This window comes from Nyctibius grandis, chromosome 7 (assembly GCF_013368605.1).
Source record: "Nyctibius grandis isolate bNycGra1 chromosome 7, bNycGra1.pri, whole genome shotgun sequence".
NCBI classification, from domain to species: domain Eukaryota; kingdom Metazoa; phylum Chordata; class Aves; order Nyctibiiformes; family Nyctibiidae; genus Nyctibius; species Nyctibius grandis.
Window position 1 is genome coordinate 36,161,241 of NC_090664.1, and position 24,191 is coordinate 36,185,431.

Consider the following 24,191-nt stretch of genomic DNA (forward strand, 5'->3'; position numbering starts at 1 on the left):
AAATTGACTTTATTGCTGATACATGCAGCCAGGATTTATGGACACTTCTGCTTGGGTAGGAGTAGTATTGGATTCTGATATTGTTATCTTGGAAATGGATCAAGATACTGAATGTGTCTCAACTAACAGACCTCAAACCATAAAAATTGATTCTAATACTTTCAGGATTATTTATGTGATTATGAAACTGCTGCAAGGTAAGCTTTCAAATATTACAATATAGAAATGCTCTTATAGAGTATCAGTTTATAAGTTTTTTTGAACCTTATTTTAAAAGGTTCAATTCATTTAAGTAGGATTTTTTTTGCAGATATAATCCTCAATGAGTGGAATATTGAATGCTCTTTAAATCAGTTGATTGGGGATTTAATGCTACAGTGGCAAAAGGAGTTTTAGTAAACAAAATACCTGATAGTATCTGTCTGTAGAAGAAGGAGAAGGACACTGTATTCGAACTGATCATTCAACAGACTCTCAAAAAAGTCACTGAAACTCCTCTTTTAACAGAAAACAATTTTTTTGTTGTTTTTGTCTGTTTGTTTGTTTTGTTGGTTTTTTTTTCCTGCAGTAAAACATATAAGCAATAACATACAAGCAGCCACAGCTAGGGGAACAACTGCTTGTTGTAAAGCCTGTAAATGTTAATGTGATTCTTTCCATTGGGCTGATATTTCACTTTCTCTTGTTGCACGATGTTGCTCCACAGGTATTCCTGGACCATATGGAATCTTGAAGCACAAGAACTTCATGGGTTTTAAATTAAGTGACTGTAGATTCTTTTCTCATATGTCCTGGTATAGGAGAAGAGCTTGGAGTTGATTGTAAGAGGAACATTCTTCTAATAATGCTTAATGCAGTTTCCTTATCTGTAGTCACATATTGATATGAGCTATGCTAGGTGAAAAAGAAATAGAAGAAATGATAGGTTTGGTACCAATTTTTTCTAATGAATGGTCCATCTTGTATGTCAGCCGAGACACAGAGCTGGGATTGCAGGAATTTGTGCAAAGTCATGCCCTATCAGGACTCCGGGGATTGCAGCATGGAACCTAGTTTATTGTCCTCACTTGGAGCTGAACTAGACTTTAGACAGGAACACAAGCAAGAAGAGGTGTTTAAAAACAATTACACAGCTCTGGTCCTTCAAACACTTGTTCACAAAACTAACATTACTCACATGAGTGATCCCATTAAATCCACAGCATTATCTATTGCCCACAAAATGAAAACTCATAAACCTCTTGACTATCTCTAACCTGAGGGATTTTTTCACCTGTGCACCCTGGGATAAACTAAGAATGACATGCCTCTGAATTAATTACTCCTCTGTAGCTCTTCTCATCACCTTCTCATGTAGACAAATGCTAGTGTTCACAGGATCAAGTTCTTAATTGAAAATGTTCACTGCCAACTCATGCAGCTACCATACAGAGACTATTGCCTGTATTACGTGACATTAACAAAACCGGAGATCTTACGTCAAAATATTTTAATGATCCTTTAAGAAGCAAAACATGATGACTGTCACATATTGCCACCATCCTGAGATTGTGCTTTGCTACAATTAAACCATAGTCAGGAGTTTCAGAATTTTCCAAGTAAATGTTATTTTGTATTTAAAAAAAAGATTACCCAAAATTCAGAAAAGTAGCAGTCACTGTGTGAAAAAATCACTTCCTTTTCTCCCCAAGTGTAAAATATTTCTCTATTGTAATAATGCAGTTTAATGCTCACAAAATCACACGAGATCAAATCCAACACCGAACTGCTGAGATATACACAAAGTGTCTCCTTAGGATCATCACCCTGGAATTAAAGCAATAAAATATGTTATTGACATTTCTTGTATAGTAGGAAAATTGCTTGTTGTATTAAAAATAAGCCAATAGCTTAGTTTTCTGTGTATGCATTTCACCTTCTGCATCTACTTTTTCACCCTTATTTCAGACTGGGAGTCTGTGACATTTATTGTACAGTATTATAGGCTCACAAAATTCTCCTGGGTAAGCTGGACTGCTAGTGCCTGATCTGGCTCAAGCATCTGCTCTTTCTAAAGGAGGACTCCTTCATTTGAATACTCCCAGAACTGCTCGCACCTACCCCACCAGCACCACCCTCTTCAGGCTTCCTAAGCTAACCAAGGCTGGGCCTAACCAGCATCTTCATGGGACATATCCACTGCTAATCTGAATACGGGTATGTTCTAAATTATATTAACTTAATCATATCTTAAAATAGCTAGAGTTTGAAATTATTCTGTTTCTTAAACAGGCTAGTTCTGCTGTGGATAAACCAAACCAAACCAAACCAAACCGAACCAAACCAAACCAAATCCTTCTAGATCTGTAAATACTTTTTTATTTGATTTGAAATCTAACATAAATTTTAATTTGATTTAATTTATATTTTTCTATCCTGGCGGGTTTTAACTAAACCAGAAGCAATTTATCTCCACTTTTTTCATTACTGACATATTCTTAACACTTAAACTTAGTGGCTGAACACATGAGCAAAGTGTGTGCTTAAAAACCATACTGTATGGGTTCTAAAGCAGAAGACCTTTCTTTTAATGTTGTATACATCTAATAATTTCACGCTGGACAATATTTGCCCAAGTCAAGGATAGGCTGAAATTTGGCAGCCTGACAGGAATCCAGAGGTGTCCTTGTTTTCAAAATGTGGTATCATTTTTCTCAAGGTAATTAGAAGTGAGTTGTGGGGCAGTTCATATTTCTTTAACTACACTAAGACACCACAAGCATAAAAGAATTTCAGCAGAATTTAAGCTCATGTTGGTATCCTACTGTTATAAATACTATTTATCACAATTGTATTTATAAATAGGTTATTTATAACAGTATTTATCAGTTATTTGGATTGCAGCAACTTTCAAGATTAAAAAAAAGATCACATGCTGACAGAGTCTGGAACAAAATGATTCTCTCTAACGGCGATTCCTGAGCAAGTCAGCAGGCAGCCCCCTGCTTTACAGGATGCTGCCCTGCTAGCTCCACCTTGAGTGGAGGGCTGCACTGCTGCTCTCTCTGTCAGAAATAGATGGCTTTTAATCATCTGGATGGAATTAAAAAGCCCAGTCCCAATTTTTACTTTCCAGGTAAGATACGCTCACACTCAGTCGAAGGTTCAGCAGCTCTTACTGCCTAACCACCAGCACACCTCTGCTCAAGCTCTCCTCCTCCAGTCCTCCTGCTCGGACGATTGAGCACTGTTCTCTTCCCCAGGCTCAAGGACTCTCAGTTTCATTCTTTCTTTCTATGTTTTTTTCTGTTCACTAACTCCTCTGAGCAGCTGCTTAATGTTACTGTGCTGTATGTCAAAGCAACACATACTCACCTTCCCTGCTGTCTCTTTCTAGCAAACAGAAAACCTGATGGATTCTTGGTCAGACAAAATTTGCATTTTAACCAGGCTTCTGGGCAATCAAATTTTTGCCAGTCTGATTTATTTATCATCTGACGATTTTTATAATCAGATTTTTCTGTCTATTTTTAAATATGAATCAGGCCATTTCCCCTCCTGGAACCTGTGTTTACTTGAAGCTAATGACATGCCCTTCAGGCTTATCAGGTTAAACCAATGAACAAACAAGACTTCCTTCAGCTGCAGGGCCATAGCAAAAATGATGTGGTAATTTAATACAAAATAATAAAGATCATTATTTTAATTACGTTTCAAGATGTTGCTGATGTTTCATTTTCCATTTTACCATGTGTGATAGGTATGTATCTACTTTAGTGAAGACATGTACAGGTATGTTGAGCATAATCATAAAGGTGCAAGAGTGGATATTAGGGCAGATGGAGTTTTCCACATTGTTCAGCACCAGCTCTACAGGGCTCTCATATCTGACAATTCTCTCTATTCAGTAAGAAAAGTTCACCCTTACAACAGCAAGGATGGTGTTTAGGAGCAGTACTGCCAAAATGATTCATTGGGATGCAGCTATTCTCTCCCTATACTGTTTCAGAATCTGCTAGCTGCTTGCAATACAGGTGCTTGCAGCAGAGCAGCTTCCTTCACTTATTTACAGCACTAAACTTCTGTGTCCCAGTAATGTGTGAGGGAAGTTCTGCCCAAGACTTTTGTGGGCATCCAGTGGTGTGAGGAACCTTCAGCTACCCACTACCAGGGAAGAGCGTGGAGCAGGGAGAAGAACATAAAAGGGAAACTGAAAAGAGAAAGGATATTGCTCAATTTTTAGAAAAGGTAATTTTCAGCAAAATAAACCCATTATAGAATTTCAATTATCTCTAATAGTTGGTAATAGTAGCAGAATGGTAGCTCATACGGAAAGCATTTAATTTCTTCGGTTTTAAAGGGCTAACTTTTCTCTTTGTAAATATAAGTGAGTAACATAGTGGAGAAAAATCTTAGGGCAGCACAACTTATCCTTCTGGTTGTTTTTTTTCCTATACTTATTTTGCAAATCTGGACGCAGAAGTGATTTTCCATCTGTCAAGCATGGACAGCATTTCATTAACCCATACAGATGCTTAAACAACTTTGTGGCTTCTATCTGCTTCTCTCTAAATTAAATATTCATAAAGAGCTGCCTTTCATTTTCTCAGCTGATGTAGTTACTACAATTAAAAATTACATGTTACATCTCCAGTGATTTATATTATAGGAAGAATAAATATAATGGAAACTACAGAGCATAAACAGCTTAGCCACTAAGAAAAATACATTATGTACTTCTTAACCTTTCCAATATGTTGCAACTTTTTACCAACAAAAAAGCGTACGTTAGCCACATGAAACTGCATACTCATACACCTCCTCCTAGGCAATCTCCTGCCATGGACTAGGAGAATGGATTCACGAGATGGCTTCTAGATCCCTTCTCACATGTTTTATATTATTCTAATAATATATGAAAGCAGTTTATTTTTCTATTTCTTCAAATAAACTGAAACTGAATAAAATTGTGCCTTCTCAGTACTAGCAATCTGCTAGTTTAAAACTTAGCAGTCTCTGATGATGAACCAAGTGTGAATGTATCTTTGATAGCATGTTTTCTAAATACCATGAAATGATATCTTCAAATACATTTCAGAACCTAGCCAGAAGAAATGCCTTTAGCTTTTGAACTTAAAATTTCTGGCTTGAACAAGATGATGCTATTTTAATTTATTTAACTTGAGTAATACAGTCGTGAGATTACATCAGTCCAATTGAAGCATATTGTACACAATGGTAGTTCTACCTTACATTTCACTTACTGTTATATTAATTTGAATCCCCTGGAAAAATAGAGTTCTGTGAAAGGTAAATCTGACTACAGTATTGTGAGCTGGGGAATTTCTGAGTTAGCTTAAAAGATGAAGAACTATTTATACAAACAGGTCTTATTTTGTCAACAGGGCAAATCAAGACTGAAAACACGCAGACAAATCTTTTCAAGTCATCTGTAATCTGTACACAGTAAGCTGGCTCAAGGTCAGAGGCCAGACTGCTGCATTTCTCTGAGGCAATACACAGAAGGCAGAGGTCCAAGGGGGATGGGACAGTTACAAAGGACAGAGGAAAGGGAATGACACTTCATCCTATATTTGCAACTCCCAGATTCTAAGCTGCCTCAAGGTAAAATCCTCAGCAAGATCTGCTGTAGTGTACGGCAGCTTCCTCACTGCTGTCCACAAGCTGTTCTGCAGCCCAGGGCTGCGAGAGCATACTGCTCTAAACTCCTCTTTACCTAACAAGAGGGAACAGGGGCACATATGCATGCTACTCCTTCATGGGGGAATCTTAATCCTTACTTTGGCCTCTGTACACATCTGGAAAGGATGTGCCAGGATTAGGTGTCTTCTCTTGTAGACCATAGTGTGTGACTGCCTTTAATAAAGCAATTCACAAAGGAGGCTGATTCATGGGAATTGATACCAAACCAAACATAGGTTGGGAGAGACACATATCTGAGATAAGGAGATACTACTGACTGACTGTGAATTATGGTGATAGCGTGTATTTAGCTGTGCTCCTCATCTAAAGCTCACAATTAGAAAAGATTTCTCAACTCCGTGGTACATTATATTCATTCAGAAAGCTTCAACCTTTCACTTATTTATGAACACAACTTTCACTGAGTGTAAGGCAGAAATGTCACTCTGAGGAAGAACACACCCACACTGTTTGCAAAACAAGTTTTCCCTTAGCACATTACTTAAATAAAGACATTTTATGTGGTAAGAATGTGACCTACCTTTTTAGTCTGATTCACATTTACCAAACTGCAACTTCAAAATGCCCTTGCCATGAAGCTGAAGGATCTGGTTGTATTCTTTGGGCATTGCATGGAAACCTGGTTTAGGCAGCTGGTTGTCGTAATAGTGGTGGCTGATTGGCATCTTCTCTGTGGATTTTGAGAAAGGCCAGAATCCATAGAGCTTCACATTCTCACACAGCTCAAGAGCAGCACTAGTGATCATAAAACCAGACGACAACCGGTAGGCTTTCACACCCTTAGTTCTCCAGAACTGGGCAAGACTTCTCAGATAGGTGGGGTGAAAAAATATTGCCCTTTGGGTTGCTTTGAACTCTTGAAGAGTGTGATATACTTTAAAAGAAGTGGCTGTGTTGCTTCTGAAGGAAAATGCTGGCAATAAAAGGAAAGCATCTCCATAGACCGCAATGTTCTCCAGAAATTCTGTCTTCTTTTCATTTAGTTTGTTGTATCTGCAAAGTACAACATTTTAGGAAAAGAGCGAATGGAATGTACTATTGATGTAAATATTACAGACCAAACCAGCATAACTGCACTTGCATATATGAGTTATGAACTCTACTGCACCAGTTCAGCATGTCTACACTGCAAACTTAAGCCAACCTGTTATATGTTGCCGACTGTGCAGTTATGAAAATCTGGCTTTATTGTATAATAAGAACACAGTTCATCGGATTGAATTGGCAACACAGGAGCTATTGAAGCAGATGGAACTCACTGCTGATGAGACCAGGTCCTGTTTACAGAATGGATCGATTCAAGAAATTTCAAAGTAGAATGCAAAAAAAAATTTCCATTTATACGTTCTCTGTTTAAAAATATATGCTCTATGATATGTACTACATGTGTTTGTGAAATGGGTTTCTTACGTCAATAAGTATACAATAACCTCTCTTCAAAATCTGGGTGTCTGCCCTGGGTGGAAATACAAGTATGCATGTGAGCAGTCTTGGACTGTTAAAAATTAGCGTGTGCTCAAGTTTTGCAGGGTCTTAGCTTTTGATATACTTTAAAAGAGCTGAAAATATAGGCATGTCTATTTATCTCCTTCGACTACAAAGGGAACACATGGAGATCTGTAAAGACTTAGAGATCTAACTTCACAAAGTAAGAGGATTTATCCTCAGATGCTTTGGTTCCCCAACAACCAGCAAAGAGACTTAGTTCTCACCATTGGATAATTTCGTGCTTCCAAATATCGAATAGTGAACTTCCAGAGTTATCCAAGAAGTAATACAAGACACAAGGGGGTCACTCAACTCACTTCCTCTATAGATCTGAGTTGTCTGAATCACCTGAACATACGGTGCTTGCACTCATTTGGGATTCAAAGCACTGAGTCCTCTTTTGTAGGTAGCTGTCATTTTCACCTTTTAAGGGCTATCAGAGCCCACTTTTCACAAATGGCTCCAGCAGAAACTGGAAAACTTGGTTTCATTTCTCTTCACAACTCGAGTAGGTTCAAACCCTCTTCTCATGCAGCACTTTAAGACAGAGGATAGCAGCCACTGCCATTTCCATTCAAAACCCTCACAGAGGAGTTATCAGTTACCTCTTGCACAACTGAACTCATGCAAGGAGTGATACACCCCTTCTCAGCCTGAAGTGGTATAATCTTACAGCTTCTGCTTCCCAGAAAAGTGCCCTTACCACCAGACTCTGAACAAAACGAATGCGAGAGACTCAGCCGCTCCTGTGGATCCTGGGCCCCTGTGCATGCAAGAGTCTCACAGCCAAAACAAGCAAGAAACGCCTGAGCCTATGTCTAGGAATAGTGGCTGAAGGGTGAACTTCTGGGCTCTACTCCAAGAATTTTCTCTATTTCTACTCAGTGTAAAGTACATAAAGAGCCTTCAGGACAGAATTGAGATCTCTCTTCTTCCCTGTCTCGAAGACTGAACAACTCAACTTCGTCTTGTTTTCCTTTCCACCTCTGCCACTCTAAGGTGCAGGGCAGCCCAGCTCCATTAGGACACGTAAGAACTGTGCTTCTATCCTCCAGGAGAGTTCACCTACATTGTACACCCTGACAGACACAGTTCAAAAGCTGATTAACCTTAACAATAATAACATCAGACTAACCCAGTACCCAAACACAGAATTAGAAATTAAAGTGAATAAAGCCAGAATAGGTCTTCTGAGAGAAGAAACAAACTTAGTTCTGCTAAATGGTGCCAAGTTGCTTCCTGTTCCTTCTTCAAAAGCATTTACAGTGTTCTCTGAATATTTAAATAATTAATTTTTTTAAATCCTAAAGTCCTCTCATAATCTCATTTCATTCTCACACAGGTTTAGCTCCTATTTCCTTTGGTGTAACTCCTATTAACCCTGGTGTGGCTTAATTTGGCTAAAAAAATGAGTGCAGCTGTGACAGAACACTTTGATCAAGCCCAGACAAATTGTGCATCAGCTCAGTAGTCACCAATGATGCTGAGTCACTGGACAAAGTTTTCCTTCCTCATATCCTTGTGCAGCCCCACTAACAGCAACGAGCTAAATCTATTTTTGGGGTAGCAATAATTCGTCTTCATTTAAGTCAAAAAGGGCTGCGTAAGCATCAAGGTAGTTAGTACCCATTGCAAAAAATCAAGTTCTATCCTTGACTCAATGACAAATGCCTGTTAGTCATTTCTATGCTCACTGTATTTTTTCCTTCTTCCTTTAAAGGAAAAAAAAAGCTTTGTCTGATGTTGTCTGTTTGACGAATACAGATATGACAGACAATAAGATACAGTAAGATCAGTAACCAGTACATAACATGCCACAGCAGTCCTTTTCATAGATAAGCTGCGGTTCCAGCCTGCTGAAGATGTCAGATTAGTCAGCCTGGCCTTATTAGATTTTCTTTTCATCAAGAAGGTGAAAAAAAAAACTTTGCTGAGAAAAAAGTGTGTGAGCAGCTTTCGTATGGATTGAGAAAGTGGATTACAGAAACTGGGGCTGCATTCAGGAAACAGCCTTCATCAGAGCAGCCTCTAAGCACATTACCTAAGAACATGTGCTTACAGTCCTACTGATAAGAGTCAGACACACATTTTCAAGCTTTCCTGATGTATGATTACAATTCCTTTCTTATTTTGGGGGTCATGAGGGTCATGGAGGGGAAAAGAAGAGGTTTGGGCTTATAATCATCAATTTTACTCTGTCATAAATTGTAGATTGGTGCCAACCAAGGCACTTGCTAATCTGGGTATTGCTGACTCCTTTCTGCTACAAAAAAGGCCAGGTTTAACAGATTTCCATTTAGACTGGTACATATTTTACATGGGAACTAAGGCTTAATGACGTAATCTGCATGCACTGCTCTCTATCCTGGTATCCCAACGGATTTCCAACAAAATCTAAATCATGTCAAACAATTATACAGTATTGCACAGAAAGAGATTTGCAGTAGTACTTACTTCTGAGCTATGATACTTGGATTAACAGTCACAAGGTTTGTTTTATTGCCAACATCTTTGCTAATGCTTCCCGTGGTTGGAGGGAGGTTACACCTGAAATTGAGAGACATTACTTAAACAGATGTGCACTAGAAATGATTTAGTTATTATTTGCAAATTCCTCTCCTGTACAATGACACTTTCACGTCAGCTCCCAGGCACCTCTAAGCACTTTACAAATATTAAATAAGGCTTACAGCACTTCTAGTAAAAATATTTAATCTGCTGTACAGATGGTTAAAATAGGGCACAGAGAGCTCATTTTCATAAATCTTCTCACAAATCAGGAGCAAAGTTAAAATCCCAGAAAGAGCCAGTCTATGAATGCTCTGTGTTAGCTGCTAGGAAATATTGCCCCTCTTGCCTAAACAATACATTTGTTCTGAAAGTCTTCTATTAATTTTTGTTTTACAACAGTCTGATTGATACCAGTCCCTCAGCTTGCACAGTAATGTTGACAGCTATTTCATGAAACAACAATAGCATAACTTGCCCAACTGCAGAAACAGTGGTTTCTGTAAAAGGTAAAGAAAGCATTTTTTTAAAGTCAGTCACTGAGTAAGTTTAGCATCTTAGTATGCAGATTTCCCATTTTTATTAAGACAGTTATCTAACTGGAAAGACTTCTTTTTTTTTTAATTTGAAAAGCCCAAATATTAGTCAAAAGCAGGGAAGGAAACAAAATTCAGCAGACTGTATGACTGGACATCACCGAGAAAAGAACCTTCATTTGGTTACTCTGTTCCCTTGCAGGAACTATGAAGTGTGAGTCATGTACTGAGAGAGTGGGACAAATTATGCTCTGAGTATGCCTGGTTTTCTCCACAATCTATAGAGGGAGCTGAAAAAACTACTTAAATTAGATGCCTAATTTTTTAGATGGCTAACAGAAGGTGAGACAAATACCAGGGCAGTTAAATAACTGCATTAGTGAGCCAACCTATGGCTAAGTAAACCCTTTGTTAAACCAGAAGTAAAGTTAAACATGTAACATTTAATACCAGTCTTTCTTATTTCAGTTTCAGGGTTTTCTTTATTTTCTTCTCCTGATTTTTAAAAAAAAAAAAAAAAAGAAAAAAGTTCCCTCTCCTAAAGAATGTTAAATGAACAGAAATTTCAGGTTCTCAGATAATCATGTTTCACATCACTGCCAAGGTATCTTTGCAATCATAGATCCATACAGGCCTCTCTCTACTTAGAAAACAGCATTCTGAAATCTACAAAGCAGAAGGAGTATCCTTAGGGAGGCAGAAATAAAGAATTGTCAGGATCCTTCCTCATTGCTACAAACTGGTACTGGCATGCTTCCAAGCCTGCCAAGTTTTTAGAAACATTTGACACCCTTGGCAAGATGAAGCAAACCTTACCTAAACACAAAGTCAGAACGATCGATTTCAGCTCCGCAGCTGGAATTTTTCAGAATGCCTCCATTTCCAACCACGGCACATGTCTTGAAGGGATAGACTGAAAGAGGAGAGGACTGCAAACAAATAAAGAGACACAGCCAATGCCTTATAAATCTTTTCATTGTCTCTTTGCATCTTTAGTCATTTGTCCTTGCAGGTTTAATCCAGTAAATCCCAGTGAAAGCATTCACCTTTTAGCAGACAAGAGTTGCCAGGCCTGGGCAGCCAAGAGCTAAAAATAGGCACCAACAGACTGAGAATGGCTATTTCTGTTGTCAGTACTTTGAGGGAATAACACTGGATTGTTAAAACTGGATTAATATCTTTTAAATACACCTAACACAAAAATTATCTAGTAGTGGACTGAAACCTTGACAAGCTAAGGAACTAACTTGTACTGAAGATAGTTCAAATTTACGCATTTTCCTTTGCACTGTAACAGGCTGGGGGTTGTCACGTAGTCATTGACTTTGTCAGCTAATAGAAGTTAACTTTGTAAATGCTCACTACTTTGTCATGACACAATTACATTTGATGTAAAGTAACTAATTTAGGAGAACCTGAAGATGCTGTAAAGGATAATCATGTGTCCTGGCTTAACTCATGGTGAATGTGACAGCTAACTGAAGAGGTTACTGTTTCTGGCTGTTCACCCTCTCTACTCCTCTTCTTGATAGAGGTTGCTGTCTTGTAGTGGGGAAACTGAATGGGAGCTAAGTGCATCCACTTGTGAACCAGCACAGATCACAACCTAGCTAATTAATGTAAATTGTTAGCTATTTCAGTTGACTTTAATATAGTTGGCTGTTATCCTAGGGTCTCAGAAACATCTCATACTTCTCGTTCAGCCTCTCCTTCTGTGGGAGCACTGACATTCAACAAGAGAGGCCAACAGCTGGGCTACTTTGACTGCAGAAACTGAACCACTTGTAAAATTGAGTCAAAACTTGCTTTCACAAAGCGTTATCCTTCCTCCTTCTCTCATCAGCTTGCCCAAAGAGAAACAGGAAAGAACACTGCTATGAACAAGGCAAAAAGTGTGGGGAAAGTGGCAGACACCACGTTGCCTAGCAATATATTACAAAACAACATGTTCAAATATTTTGTCCAATTCTAAAAAGACAGTAGGAGAACACAAAGGCCAGATCACTCTGGCTAGCTTCGCAAGCATACATACACATAAAACATATTACTTTTTTCTTTCATGCAGTTCAAATTTGGAACCACTCTACTGCAATGAAGTTTTTAGTGATTCACAGCAGCATTAGAAAGGACTAGACTCATGGTAGCTGGGATCTCACAAATCAAGAATGCCAAAGACTGGTAAGAGGGCTCCCATATGCTCTTACTTTCAAGAAATGAAGTACATCTCTGTGCCCCAATTTGTCTGGTCTCCAGAGCTTATATGTCTGTTATAAGTCCTGAGCTACAAAATCTGATTCCTTTGCTCAGCCTGTGTTTCTGGCTGCAAAGGCCCCACCCCAGTGGGCAACAAAACTGGTGAAAGGGCTGGAAGGAACGTCCTATGAGGAGCGGCTAAGGACTTTGGGCTTGTCTAGTTTGGAGAAAAGGAGGCTGAGGGATGACCTCGTTGCTCTCTACAGCTTCCTGAGGAGGGGAAGTGGAGAGGGAGGTGCTGATCTCTTCCCCCTGGTATCCAGTGATAGAACATGTGGGAATGGTTCAAAGCTGTGCCAGGGGAGGTTTAGACTGGACATTAGGAAGCATTTCTTTACGGAGAGGGTGGTCAAACACCAGAACAGGCTTCCTAAAGAGGTAGTCGATGGCCCAAGCCTGTCAGTGTTTAAGAGGCATTTGGACAATGCCCTTAACAACATGCTTTAACTTTCAGTCAGCCCTGAAGCGGTCAGGCAGTTGGACTAGATGATCACTGTAGGTCCCTTCCAACTGAAATAGTCTATCCTATCCTATCCTATCCTATCCTATCCTATCCTATCCTATCCTATCCTATCCTATCCTATCCTATCCTGTCCTGTCCTGTCCTGTCCTGTCCTATTCTATCCTATTCAGTATCAGGTTCACCAAAATAGCCTTCACAAGTTATATGCCCAAGCCTGCACTGGAAATGGCATGGGAATATGAGGAATATGAAATGTTGTTCCAGACTGAAATGCCTTTGAAAATGGAAATGAGAAAAGCAAGGCAAACATTCTCAGAGGATTCACTCCTGAATTCAGCTGGCTGCCAAGCCAGGCTGCAACTTGTGTCCTGTAGCAATTCGTGCTCTGTAGCAACTCTACCTACAATCTCATCTATGATACCCTGTCCATGCCTCCACCACGGCAGAGGAAGGTGAAAAAAATAAGTCTTACAAGATGAAGAAGTGCATAGAGGGGGTGAAGGGTCTCTTCCAGAGGGATCAAACAAAGCAGCTCTATTACTAACCCAAAATACGTATGATACTGCAATTAAAATAACAGGTAAAGACACAGTTCTTACCACAGGCAGCATCTTAAAAACGTCCTCTGTAATGAGGATGGTCTTTTTACTGTCCACTTCGTAACTCATGTTACTTCCCAGTGGGGTGTTGTTTTGAGAAGCAATAAAATTGTGAACTGCATCACAGCAGGAAGCTAATTCTGACCTGCAAAAAACCCAAACAAAACCTGCTCAAAGACAGGCAAATAAGTAGAAGAATTGTGGTAGAGAACTAGATGAATGAAAACCAGTTCTAATTAACTAAGCAACAAAGGGCTATATGAACCCTCTATAATGTCATTTCCCTTGACTTGCTTTGCAGAGCAAGTCCATTTTCACAGCGAATATTCAGAAACTAATCAGACCAAGAACAACTTTTCTTACCCTGTTTTTCTCTCTTGGTCTCCCTTTCCCATCCAGAAAAAGTTATAATCGGTCGTCTTATTATTAATTGCTAAGATTTTTACAGAAACTCTGAGAGACTTCAGTCCCCAAAGAATTAACAACGTCATTTCAATCAACACAGAACAAGTGATTGTAAGAAACTTTGAAGGCTGAAGAAAGAAAGAGCCAAGGAGATGAAAGGAATGGTGATGGAAAGTACTGGCTATAGTACTTCATGAACAGCTAGATGGTTGCAAGCCAATTAATTAATAATTCATTTCTGCAACTGTTCAGCACGGTTTTCCTGTGCACAATATCACAGATGTTAAATAAATTACATCACAACTTGCAGATAAAGAAGATAGATAGATTGATATCTTTGTGGTAGAGACAGACAGCCTAGCTGCTCCCCAAAACACCTAGCAGAAGTCCTTAAATAGGTAAGAGTGCAAGGGATGCACTCAAACTTTATGTAGGAGTGAAAGCTATCATCCATCTTACAATTCCTGTTACCTCCAAACTTATAAAAATATTATGTGTATAAACATCCTATATTATTAACAATGAAATGCAATGAAAAGCCCCATCAGACCTGAAACGCTTTAACTAATTTTGCTTTAGGGAACGATATTCTCTCTGCTGCCACTGGATCCGATTTTCAGACTATAAGGCTGAAATATTCACGGCCATCCATTATATATCCATTGGTAGGACATAGCTATCTCATTAGGTGAGATACTAAGAGAACTACTAACCATTTAGAGAATAAAATTCAATGATAACAGAATTGTTTGGAATTTTGAAGAAGGTAAAACAGCAGGGAAAAGATGATAATTCCTGTCTTAACACTGAAGGTTAATTGTGAAGAAAAAAAATAAATATATTTACAGTTAGAGACAGAGGAATAGAAAAGTTTTATTACTTTTTCAGTGAGTATGGTAAACTAAACCATTGGAACTTGTTAAACAGTACAGGCCACATTCTGCCTGAAAATAAGCTGACTTTAATAGGGTAAGACACAGGTAAAATAAGTTGCTTCATTTGACTTTATCAACAATGTACACAGAGTAAATATTCTAATAATAATATAATTTTATTTCTGATGGAGATGAAGCATAGCCTAGCACATGGAAGAACCCAAGGATTATGTTTCCTGGAAGACAGGGAAGAGAATGAACAGGTCTGGGATAACTCCCAATCTCACTTCTCTGAAATAATGGTCAAAATGTGGAAAAAAAGAAGGCTGGGAAGGTTGGTTTGAGTCATACATAAGACACCAAAGGAAAGAGTACCATTTTGATTGTCAGATGGCTTACCAGTATATGTTAACCCGTTTTGAATACTGAACTCTGAAACTCCTTAAAGACAAAGTTTCCAGACGTGCGAGGAACACTGGCAATGACTGAGTGCTGGGATGGCATAGATCTGAAATAATCGTACTAGGAGAGTTACCAGGAAATGTTAATGGGAAATATTACTCCTGAGGAAGGAAACAGTAGGGTTCAGATTTCCACAAGCCATATTCAGCTCCACTCCCTGAACACAGTGATTCCCACTGCCTTGCTCAAAGCCTTAAGGTGCAGGGGGGGTCTGTGGTCAATGAAAACCACTAGGTACCAGGGTGGGGATGGAACTGAGACTATGCTCTTGTGGGTCAGGAGGTGCACACATGGTGAAAACAATTGCTCTGGGCATGTACTTTCCTATTTTAAACATATGGAAAAATACAAATGGAGCAATGAGGCAGGAGATTCAAATTATTAAGTTTGGGAACACTGGATGTTATTGAACCACCCTTGACTAGAGTCCACTTTCTGTACACCTTTCCCTATAACCATCTCTTTCTAACCTTAATACGTACTGCAGTAATAAGAGGATTCAGGTATCACTGTCAGGCTCTGAGGGCACCACCGAGCCTCACCACCCCTGCCTAGTCCCCCAGGGCCACCCCCATCCTGTCTGTGGCCCAGGACCCCATTTCAGCCCCCCAGGGCCGTCAGTCCTTGCCCCAGCGACACTGCAGCAGGGCCAGTCTCCAGTTGTGCTCACCCCGTCCCCAGGGAGGTGCCCGGTGCCTGGGGCGAGGGTTGTGGGTGGGACAGGCCCGTCTGCCTGTCCCTGCTCTGCTGTCCAGGTTGTTGTGCTGGGACCCGACTCCCTGTCCCTCAGGGAGCAGCCGTCCCTCACTGCTCCCTGCCAGTCACATGGAGATAAGGAATCACAAAAACCATAATTTTGATTTCCTTGAATTTTTTCTTAAAGCTAAATGAAGCAGGCCTAAATATTATCTGTGTCAACCACGGGACATTCAGAGGAGAAGGAATAACGCCACAAGATCCTTGCCCAGCTTTAGTAAAACACGTGTTTTGTGTGTGATGGCTACCAGAACCTGAAAAAGCAAACTGGTGATAGATAACATTCATTAATAGAGATGACGCCATTTTACTTTTTATTACTCATTCCACAAGAACGAGTGCTTCAATAAAAGCAGAAACAGTCTGGAAGAAAAACAGATATCAGAATTAATATGAAAGTAATAGTTTAAATTAATATTATGGATCCACTGAGGAAGTAAACCAGAGCCAGGCTAGTTCAGAAATGCAATCTGAACAGAGAATACATATTGATTAATGATATATATTCTTATGTTACCTAAGAGCACACGTGCTAGAAATTTGGAGGTAACAATAGAAACTTCTTACTTAGAACAAATCACGACACAGAACCCCACCATGCCCAAGCGTTCATGTACAAAGCTCCAGCGGGAAGACATGTAACCGCCAGACAGTAATACCCACTGGCAATGTATTTCGTACAAGCTGTGACATGTGGTACCTCTACAACTGACAGCAAACAATAAGGAAGGGGTAGAGACTGGGCAGTTCAAGCAATCTATTAGTGCAACCGTCATCATAGTATTAATGTCATATGTGGTCTCTGTCATGAGGTAATGACACCCTAAAGAGCATGTACTTCATAAGATTCTGACATGTATCACACAAGCCAATTCTTTCAACAAGTGCTATATGTAAGGTGTTCCAAGACAACATTTTAACTCGTGTATTGTGCCACACCAGAGAGAAGTTGTTAAAACCTGCCATACAAAGAAGTTCCTAACCAGATGGTGGGTAAGAGACAAGGGTCAGAATCTTAACAGCACCAAACGGTACTACCTTAAAGCCAAACTCTGCATTTTTTTTTGGAAGGGTAGAAAGTGATCCACGTTGTCTGTTCTGACCGGGAGAAAACACTGAGATATGGAGGCAGCTCTTGGAACACGGGATGTTACTACACAGGCTAAGCATCTACCTCAGATATGTGTAAGAACATGGATGTAGCTTACGGTAAGAAGGTTTAAGTTCCAGTTGTTAACAGAGCTGGCTAGACTTGGGGGTTGCCCTAGAACAAGTGTTTTTATTATCTAGTCAGCATTAGAAGTCCAGAGTGAAGGAACCTGGAGTCAAAGTACCCAAGACTTGTCAGGCCCTAGGTTTGGAAAGTATCTCCTCTGGAGTACAGGTTGGTACTGACAGTTTCTTAGTTGGAAGAAGCCTTCTCTCCAACATTTCTCCTGCAAGCAGCTGGAAGTGCAGTGAGACCTAAGAGCTATTTTTAAATCCTGAGGCATCACATCAACCACAGACATTTCTTATACCAAGATAAGCAGAAAGAGAGCTGATTGCATTATCTGGAAATTTCACTTGTAACAAGTAAGGAAAAAGACTACACCATTTGGAGTGGTAATACATACCTCATAAAACCAAGTACGGTCATGATAGTCTTAATCAATAACCTAACTGGAGTGGTGTGCTGCATTTGTCTGTGAAGTTTTGTTCTTATTAGACAACACAGAGTCGTTGTTGCACCGGGGAACGTTTTTTGTTGCTCAGCAGATGCTTTTACTGAATTTCGTCCTTTGTGGACCAAGGACACTGGACCCATTTTTGTACTGAGGTCAGCTGGGATGGAATTCTGAGCCCACATGGCATCCAGATAATTTCTTCAGGTTTGTGGCTGCTGAGAACTTAAGAAAATCCTGGTTTCTGAAGCAAGTTATCAAAGTATTGAGACAAGCCAAAGGAATAATCTTGGTTTCCAACTGCTATGCGGTTAGGCCGCACTGAACTGTGGGCAGAAATAGAGGGCTGCTGCCTTGATTGTACATGTTTCCAAACCCCTCTGCATAACACAAACACTTCACATGAGTAGTCCACTCTGTTTAGTGGAAGTCAGTAAGTATCTGCAGGAGCTAAATATGCTGATGTAGTTTCTTTGCAGCTCCTGTAGTAGCTCTGTAGCCAAGAAGCTCAGCCTGAACTATTGTACCTCTCCTAGCAGCAAAATTAACTAGCTCAGCTTGGTTCTGCACTAATACTAACATGCATTTTAGCTAGTACAGTGCTTGCGTGCAGGCTGCACGTACCTGCTGACAAGACATGGTATGCACACATCCTGAAGCGACTGCAAACGTCTCAACATCTTCCTTCCAACAACTCAATTTGAACCAGCCATAAGCGTAAAGCAGTCAACAGTTAGTCAAGGGCTAGTAGAGTTTCTCAGATGGTCCAAGAGCCAGCACTGCCCTTATCCTGAGTGGAATGGGAAGAATCTATAATAAGGGTGAAATTTGTCTTTACGCAAAGAGCTTCTGCAGAGTTTAAAAACTCCCTACTCCTCTGAGCTACTGATACATGCAGCAAGAGGACCTTTGATTCATCCTCCTGCAGTAAGTAGGATGGTTTTTATTCAGAACACCTTCTTTCATTAGAAATGCTTAGCTAAAGTAATTTTGTTCTATATTTTTTAAAATATTTTATTCAGATATATACCTGGTGTGAAAAGGCATTTGCTTCTGCACCAAAACTTTACACAGCCTCGTACTTTGGGACACAGGAAAGAGAGTATACCACTAGAATTGTCTGCTCCAGCCTAGAGCTGGACCACTGGGCCAACACAGTTAATCGTGATCATCAAGGGGTGGCAGTACCCACAGGGGAACATGAGCCTGCAGAATCTGACAAAACTATGTGAACTTAATAGTATTTCTTTTGTGTAGACTCCACTTCAGTGTGACACCAGTGTGTGTAGACCTGGGGCCAGAGGGCATTCTTCATTGCTGGGGGCACTGTGAAATATTTCACTGTCATTATATACTGGACTAAATTGAGGTGGGAGAAGGGGAAAAGTGGATGGGGATGGACACTGAAGAAGTATCAAAATATGAAAAACATAGTTCTAAATAGTAGATGCTCAACTGTCCTCTAAGGTCATGGTGGGGAGGGTGAGGAAAATCATCTTAATTTGCACTAAAGCAACCTTAAGTTCAGTATTAGGAAGCACCCTGAAACAGGTTACCTAGGCAAGGTGCAGAACTTTGACGACTGGAGATTTTTAATAGATATCTGTCCAAACTTCTACCAGTAATGGTCTGAGTCCATTTGATTCTAAGTCACCTTTTACAAACATCTGTACAAGCAAATGTTTTGTTTGCAAAAAGAATATCATATCAGTCCTGTTATAAAGCACTTGCACATTATCCACACCAGCAATGCTTACACAGACACATCTCTTTGTACATCTTCAGTTACTCAACACACATAAACACCACATAAAAAAAGATAACCAAACACAACGTAAGACTAGCAAATATTTAAAGCTGTAACTTCTGTAAGCCTGATGCTAAGTGTATTTCACAGCACAGTCTGTAATATCATTTGAATAACGGGCAAAGTATTCCAAGTGACAAAAGTCTGTAGATTACTAATAACCACAAAAACTCTATGCTTGCCTAACAGCTTGTTTTAATAGTTCACCTAGCTTGGGTATTTGTAATGATTAGCTCATGTGAGCTATTGTACTGTACACATGAAGACAACAAAGACTTTGAGGCTGCATATTGAAGAGACTGTTGTGACAGTACAGAGAAAAACCCACAAAAAATTCCACTATTGTCACGGTTTAAAGCTGGGCTGGCGATTAAACCTGCGGCAGATGCCCTCTGTTATCCCCCCGCCTCCCCCCAGAGGGAAAGGGAAAGGGAAAAGGGAGAGAGACTTCTGGGTTGGAAAATTAAAACAGTTTTAATAAACTATAATAATGAAAAAAAAGTATAATAATAATAATAGAAATAATCAAATATATACAAATATATATACAAAACCAAGACTGAGCTCCCCTGAAGTCAGCCACGTCACCACCGGCACTGCAGGGCAGGCTCCGGGAAGGCCCAGCCTGGGCCTAGCGACGGTCGAGAGCTGGATTCAGGAACGCACGGATCGGGATCGGGGGCAGCAGGAAAACAGACGGAGTCCTCCCTGGACACCGGCCATAGCAGAAAGAGCACGAGACCCTCGTGATCCCCCCGCTTTATACTGAGAATGACGTGTATGGGATGGAATACCCTCGTTGGTCAATTTTGGGTCACCTGCCCTGTCCGCTCCCCCCTGCAGCTGCGACCCCCCTTCGGCTCTTCACTCGTAAGCAGTGAGGAATTCAGCAGTGACCTTGGTTTCTCTCAAGAACAAGTACAGCAAGAGCCTTTCTGCACAACATCCCTACCGGTGCCTCAGTGATAACTACAAACTTCGAGCGTTATCAGTCCTGGAAGCAGACACTGTCCGCAAAAACATGCAGTTAGTTTCAGAAAGTGCAGTTACTTAGAGGAGACTTAGCTGAAAGTAAAAATCACTGAAAGGAAAATCGGCCTGGTTTAGGCCAAACCAGGAAAGCAAAGCGAGCCAAACCAGGACAACTATATAACAGCAAGATTTCAAGGGTGGAATTACAAACAGCGAGACTACCTTTTATCTATATCCGCTGCTGTCATGTTTTATGAGCAAGCAATTATTTTATTGTACTGCACTGGGGCTCTAGACAATGCCATGGGTTTCTCCAGGTTTTGTCAATCCATGTCAATAGCATCAAATTTGCAATGAGGCATATTACGACATGTGCAGGTCTCTGGCTGCGGCGAGCGCCTGAGCCTGGCACTCGAACTAGAGACAGAGACATCGCTTGTGTGCAGTGTGATCAAGTAAATGACCTGCTCACAGAATCACAGAATCACAGAATGTTAGGGATTGGAAGGGACCTCGAAAGATCATCTAGTCCAATCCCCCTGCCGGAGCAGGATTGCCTAGACCATATCACACAGGAACGCGTCCAGGCGGGTTTTGAATGTCTCCAGAGAAGGAGACTCCACAACCTCTCTGGGCAGCCTGTTCCAGTGTTCGGTCACCCTCACCGTAAAGAAGTTTTCCTCATATTTATGTGGAACCTCCTGTGTTCCAGCTTGCACCCATTGCCCCTTGTCCTGTCAAGGGATGTCACTGAGAAGAGCCTGGCTCCATCCTCTTGACACTTGCCCTTTACATATTTATAAACATTAATGAGGTCACCCCTCAAGTCTCCTCTTCTCTAAGCTAAAGAGACCCAGCTCCCTCAGCCTCTCCTCATAAGGGAGATGTTCCACTCCCTTAATCATCTTCGTGGCTCTGTGCTGGACTCTCTCTAGCAGTTCCCTGTCCTTCTTGAATTGAGGGGCCCAGAACTGGACACAATATTCCAGATGCGGCCTCACAAGGGCAGAGTAGAGGGAGAGGAGAACCTCTCTCGACCTGCTAACCACACCCCTTCTAATCCACCCCAGGATGCCATTGGCCTTCTTGGCCACAAGGGCACACTGCTGGCTCATGGTCATCCTGCTGTCCACTAGGACCCCCAGGTCCCTTTCCCCTACGCTGCTCTCCAACAGCTCTGTCCCCAACTTGTACTCATACATGGGGTTGTTCTTGCCCAGATGCAGGACTCTACACTTGCCCTTGTTATATTTCATTAAATTTCTCCCCGCCCAACTCTCCAGCCTGTCTAGGTCTCTCTGAATGGCTGTGCAGCCTTCCCGTGTGTCAGCCACTCCTCCCAGTTTGGTGTCATCAGCGAACTTGCTGACAGTGCACTCTATTCCCTCATCTGAGTCATTAATGAATATATTGAATAGTACTGGTCCCAGTACCGACCCTTGCGGGACTCCGCTAGACACAGGCCTCCAACTGGACTCTGTCCCATTGACCACCACTCTCTGGCTTCTTTCCTTCAGCCAGTTCACAATCCACCTCACTACCCAATCATCCAGACCACACTTCCTCAGTTTAGCTGCGAGGATGCTGTGGGAGACCGTGTCAAAAGCTTTACTGAAATCGAGATAGACCACATCCACAGCTTTACCATCATCTATCCACCGGGTTACGTCCTCATAAAAGGCTATCAAGTTGGTTAAGCATGACTTCCCCTTGATGAAGCCATGCTGAGTGCCCCTAATGATCCCCCTATCCTTGATGTGCCTAGAGACAGCACCAAGGACAAGTTGTTCCATCACCTTTCCGGGGATGGAGGTGAGGCTGACAGGTCTATAGTTACCCGGGTCCTCCTTCTTGCCCTTTTTGAAGACTGGAGTGACATTCGCTTTCCTCCAGTCCTCAGGCACCTCTCCCGTTGCCCACGACTTAGCAAAGATGATGGAGAGTGGCCTAGCAATGACTTCCGCCAGCTCCCTCAGCACCCGCGGGTGCATCCCATCAGGGCCCATGGATTTATGGATGTCCAGGTTGTTAATTGGTCCCTGACCCAGCCCTCATCTACCAAGACAGATTCCTCCTCTATCCTGACTTCTTCTGGGGCCTCAGGGGTCCGGGGCTCCTCAGGACAGCCTCCAGCAGTACAGACAGAGGCAAAGAAGGCATTCAGTAACTCCGCCTTCTTTTTATCCTCTGTCTCCAGGGCCCCCACCTCATTCATCAGTGGGCCTACATTGCCTCTAGTGTTGGCTTTACCTGCAATGTATTTGAAGAAGCCCTTTCTGTTGTCCTTGACCTCTCTTGCAAGGTTTAATTCCAAGGAGGCCTTAGCTTTCCTAGTTGCCTCCCTACATCCTCTGACAACAGACTTATATTCCTCCCAAATGGCCAGCCCCTCCTTCCACGATCTGTACACCCTCTTCTTCCACTTGAGTTTGCCCAGCAGTTCCCTGTTCAACCATGCAGGTCTCCTGGTACCCTTCCTTGACTTCCTGCCTGTTGGGATGCTCTGATCTTGAGCTCGGAAGAAGCAGTCCTTGAATGCTAACCAACTATCTTGGGCTCCCTTACCTTCTAGTACCCTGTCCCATGGGATTGCCCCTAGCAATTGCTTGAGAAGGCCAAAGTTGGCCCTCCTGAAGTCCAGGGTTGTGATTCTGCTAGCTATTCTGTTCCTGCCATATGAGATCCTGAACTCTACCATCTCATGGTCACTACAACCAAGGCTGCCCTCAACCTTCACCTCTTCAACCAGACCCTCCTTGTTAGTGAGGATCAGATCCAGCAGCGCTCCTCTCCTAGTTGGCTCATCCACCATTTGCATCAGAAAGTTATCATCAATGCACTGGAGGAACCTCCTGGACTGAGGATGGCTGGCTGAGTAGGCCTCCCAGCAAATATCAGGGTAGTTGAAATCCCCCATGACAGCCAGGCCCTGTAATTGCGAGACTGCTCTCAGCTGCCTGTAGAAGGCCTCATCACCCTCCTCATCCTGATCCAGTGGCCTGTAATAGACACCCACAACAGTATCACCCCTGCCAGCCTGCCCCTTAATTCGCACCCACAAACTCTCAACTCGCTCCTGATCTGCCCCTGGACAGAACTCAATACATTCTAGCTGCTCACTCACATAAAGAGCAACTCCACCACCTCTCCTTAGTGGCCTGTCTTTCCTGAAGAGGACATAGCCATCCATGACCACATTCCAGTCATGCGAGGCATCCCACCAAGTCTCTGTAACTGCCACTAAATCATAGCCCCCCGACCGAACACGGATTTCTAACTCCTCCTGTTTATTCCCCATGCTGCGTGCATTGGTGTACAGGCATTTCAGGGAGCGAGCTGAGCACACCGATTTCACCCCAGGGGGATGGGAGGCCTCCTGGTCTGCCTCAACACTAGAGCGTTGCCCCAGTGGTGCAAGCCCAGCTACCCCATCCCCCTTCGAATCTAGTTTAAAGCTCTCCGAATGAGCCCTGCTAAATCCTGTCCCAGAACCCTTTTGCCCCTACGACATAAACCTTTCCCATGTATTACCGTCACGCCTGGTGTCTTATAAAACCAGCCATTATCAAAGAACCCAAAGCCCTGCCTGTAGCACCAGTCTCGTAGCCAGGCATTAATAGAGAGAATCCTACTATTCCATCCCACGTCATCACCTGAAAATGGAAGGAGGGAGGAGAAAACAACAGGTGGAAACAGCGGC

The 24,191-nt window shown here is 41.7% G+C and overlaps 1 protein-coding gene across 1 annotated transcript in view; it reads right to left on the minus strand.

The window, feature by feature from the left end:
- Positions 1-1,133: 1,133 nt before the first annotated feature.
- The window catches only part of ST8SIA6 (ST8 alpha-N-acetyl-neuraminide alpha-2,8-sialyltransferase 6), a 49,093-nt gene continuing 26,035 nt past the window's right edge, over positions 1,134-24,191 (minus strand). Inside the window, exons 5-9 of the mRNA XM_068405192.1 lie at positions 13,551-13,695; positions 11,052-11,164; positions 9,646-9,738; positions 6,224-6,696; positions 1,134-1,806 (exon numbers count right to left, since the gene is read on the minus strand). Of these exons, the coding sequence (XP_068261293.1) occupies positions 6,228-6,696; positions 9,646-9,738; positions 11,052-11,164; positions 13,551-13,695 (820 nt within the window). The 3' untranslated portion in view covers positions 1,134-1,806; positions 6,224-6,227. The remainder of the gene's footprint in view (positions 1,807-6,223; positions 6,697-9,645; positions 9,739-11,051; positions 11,165-13,550; positions 13,696-24,191) is intronic.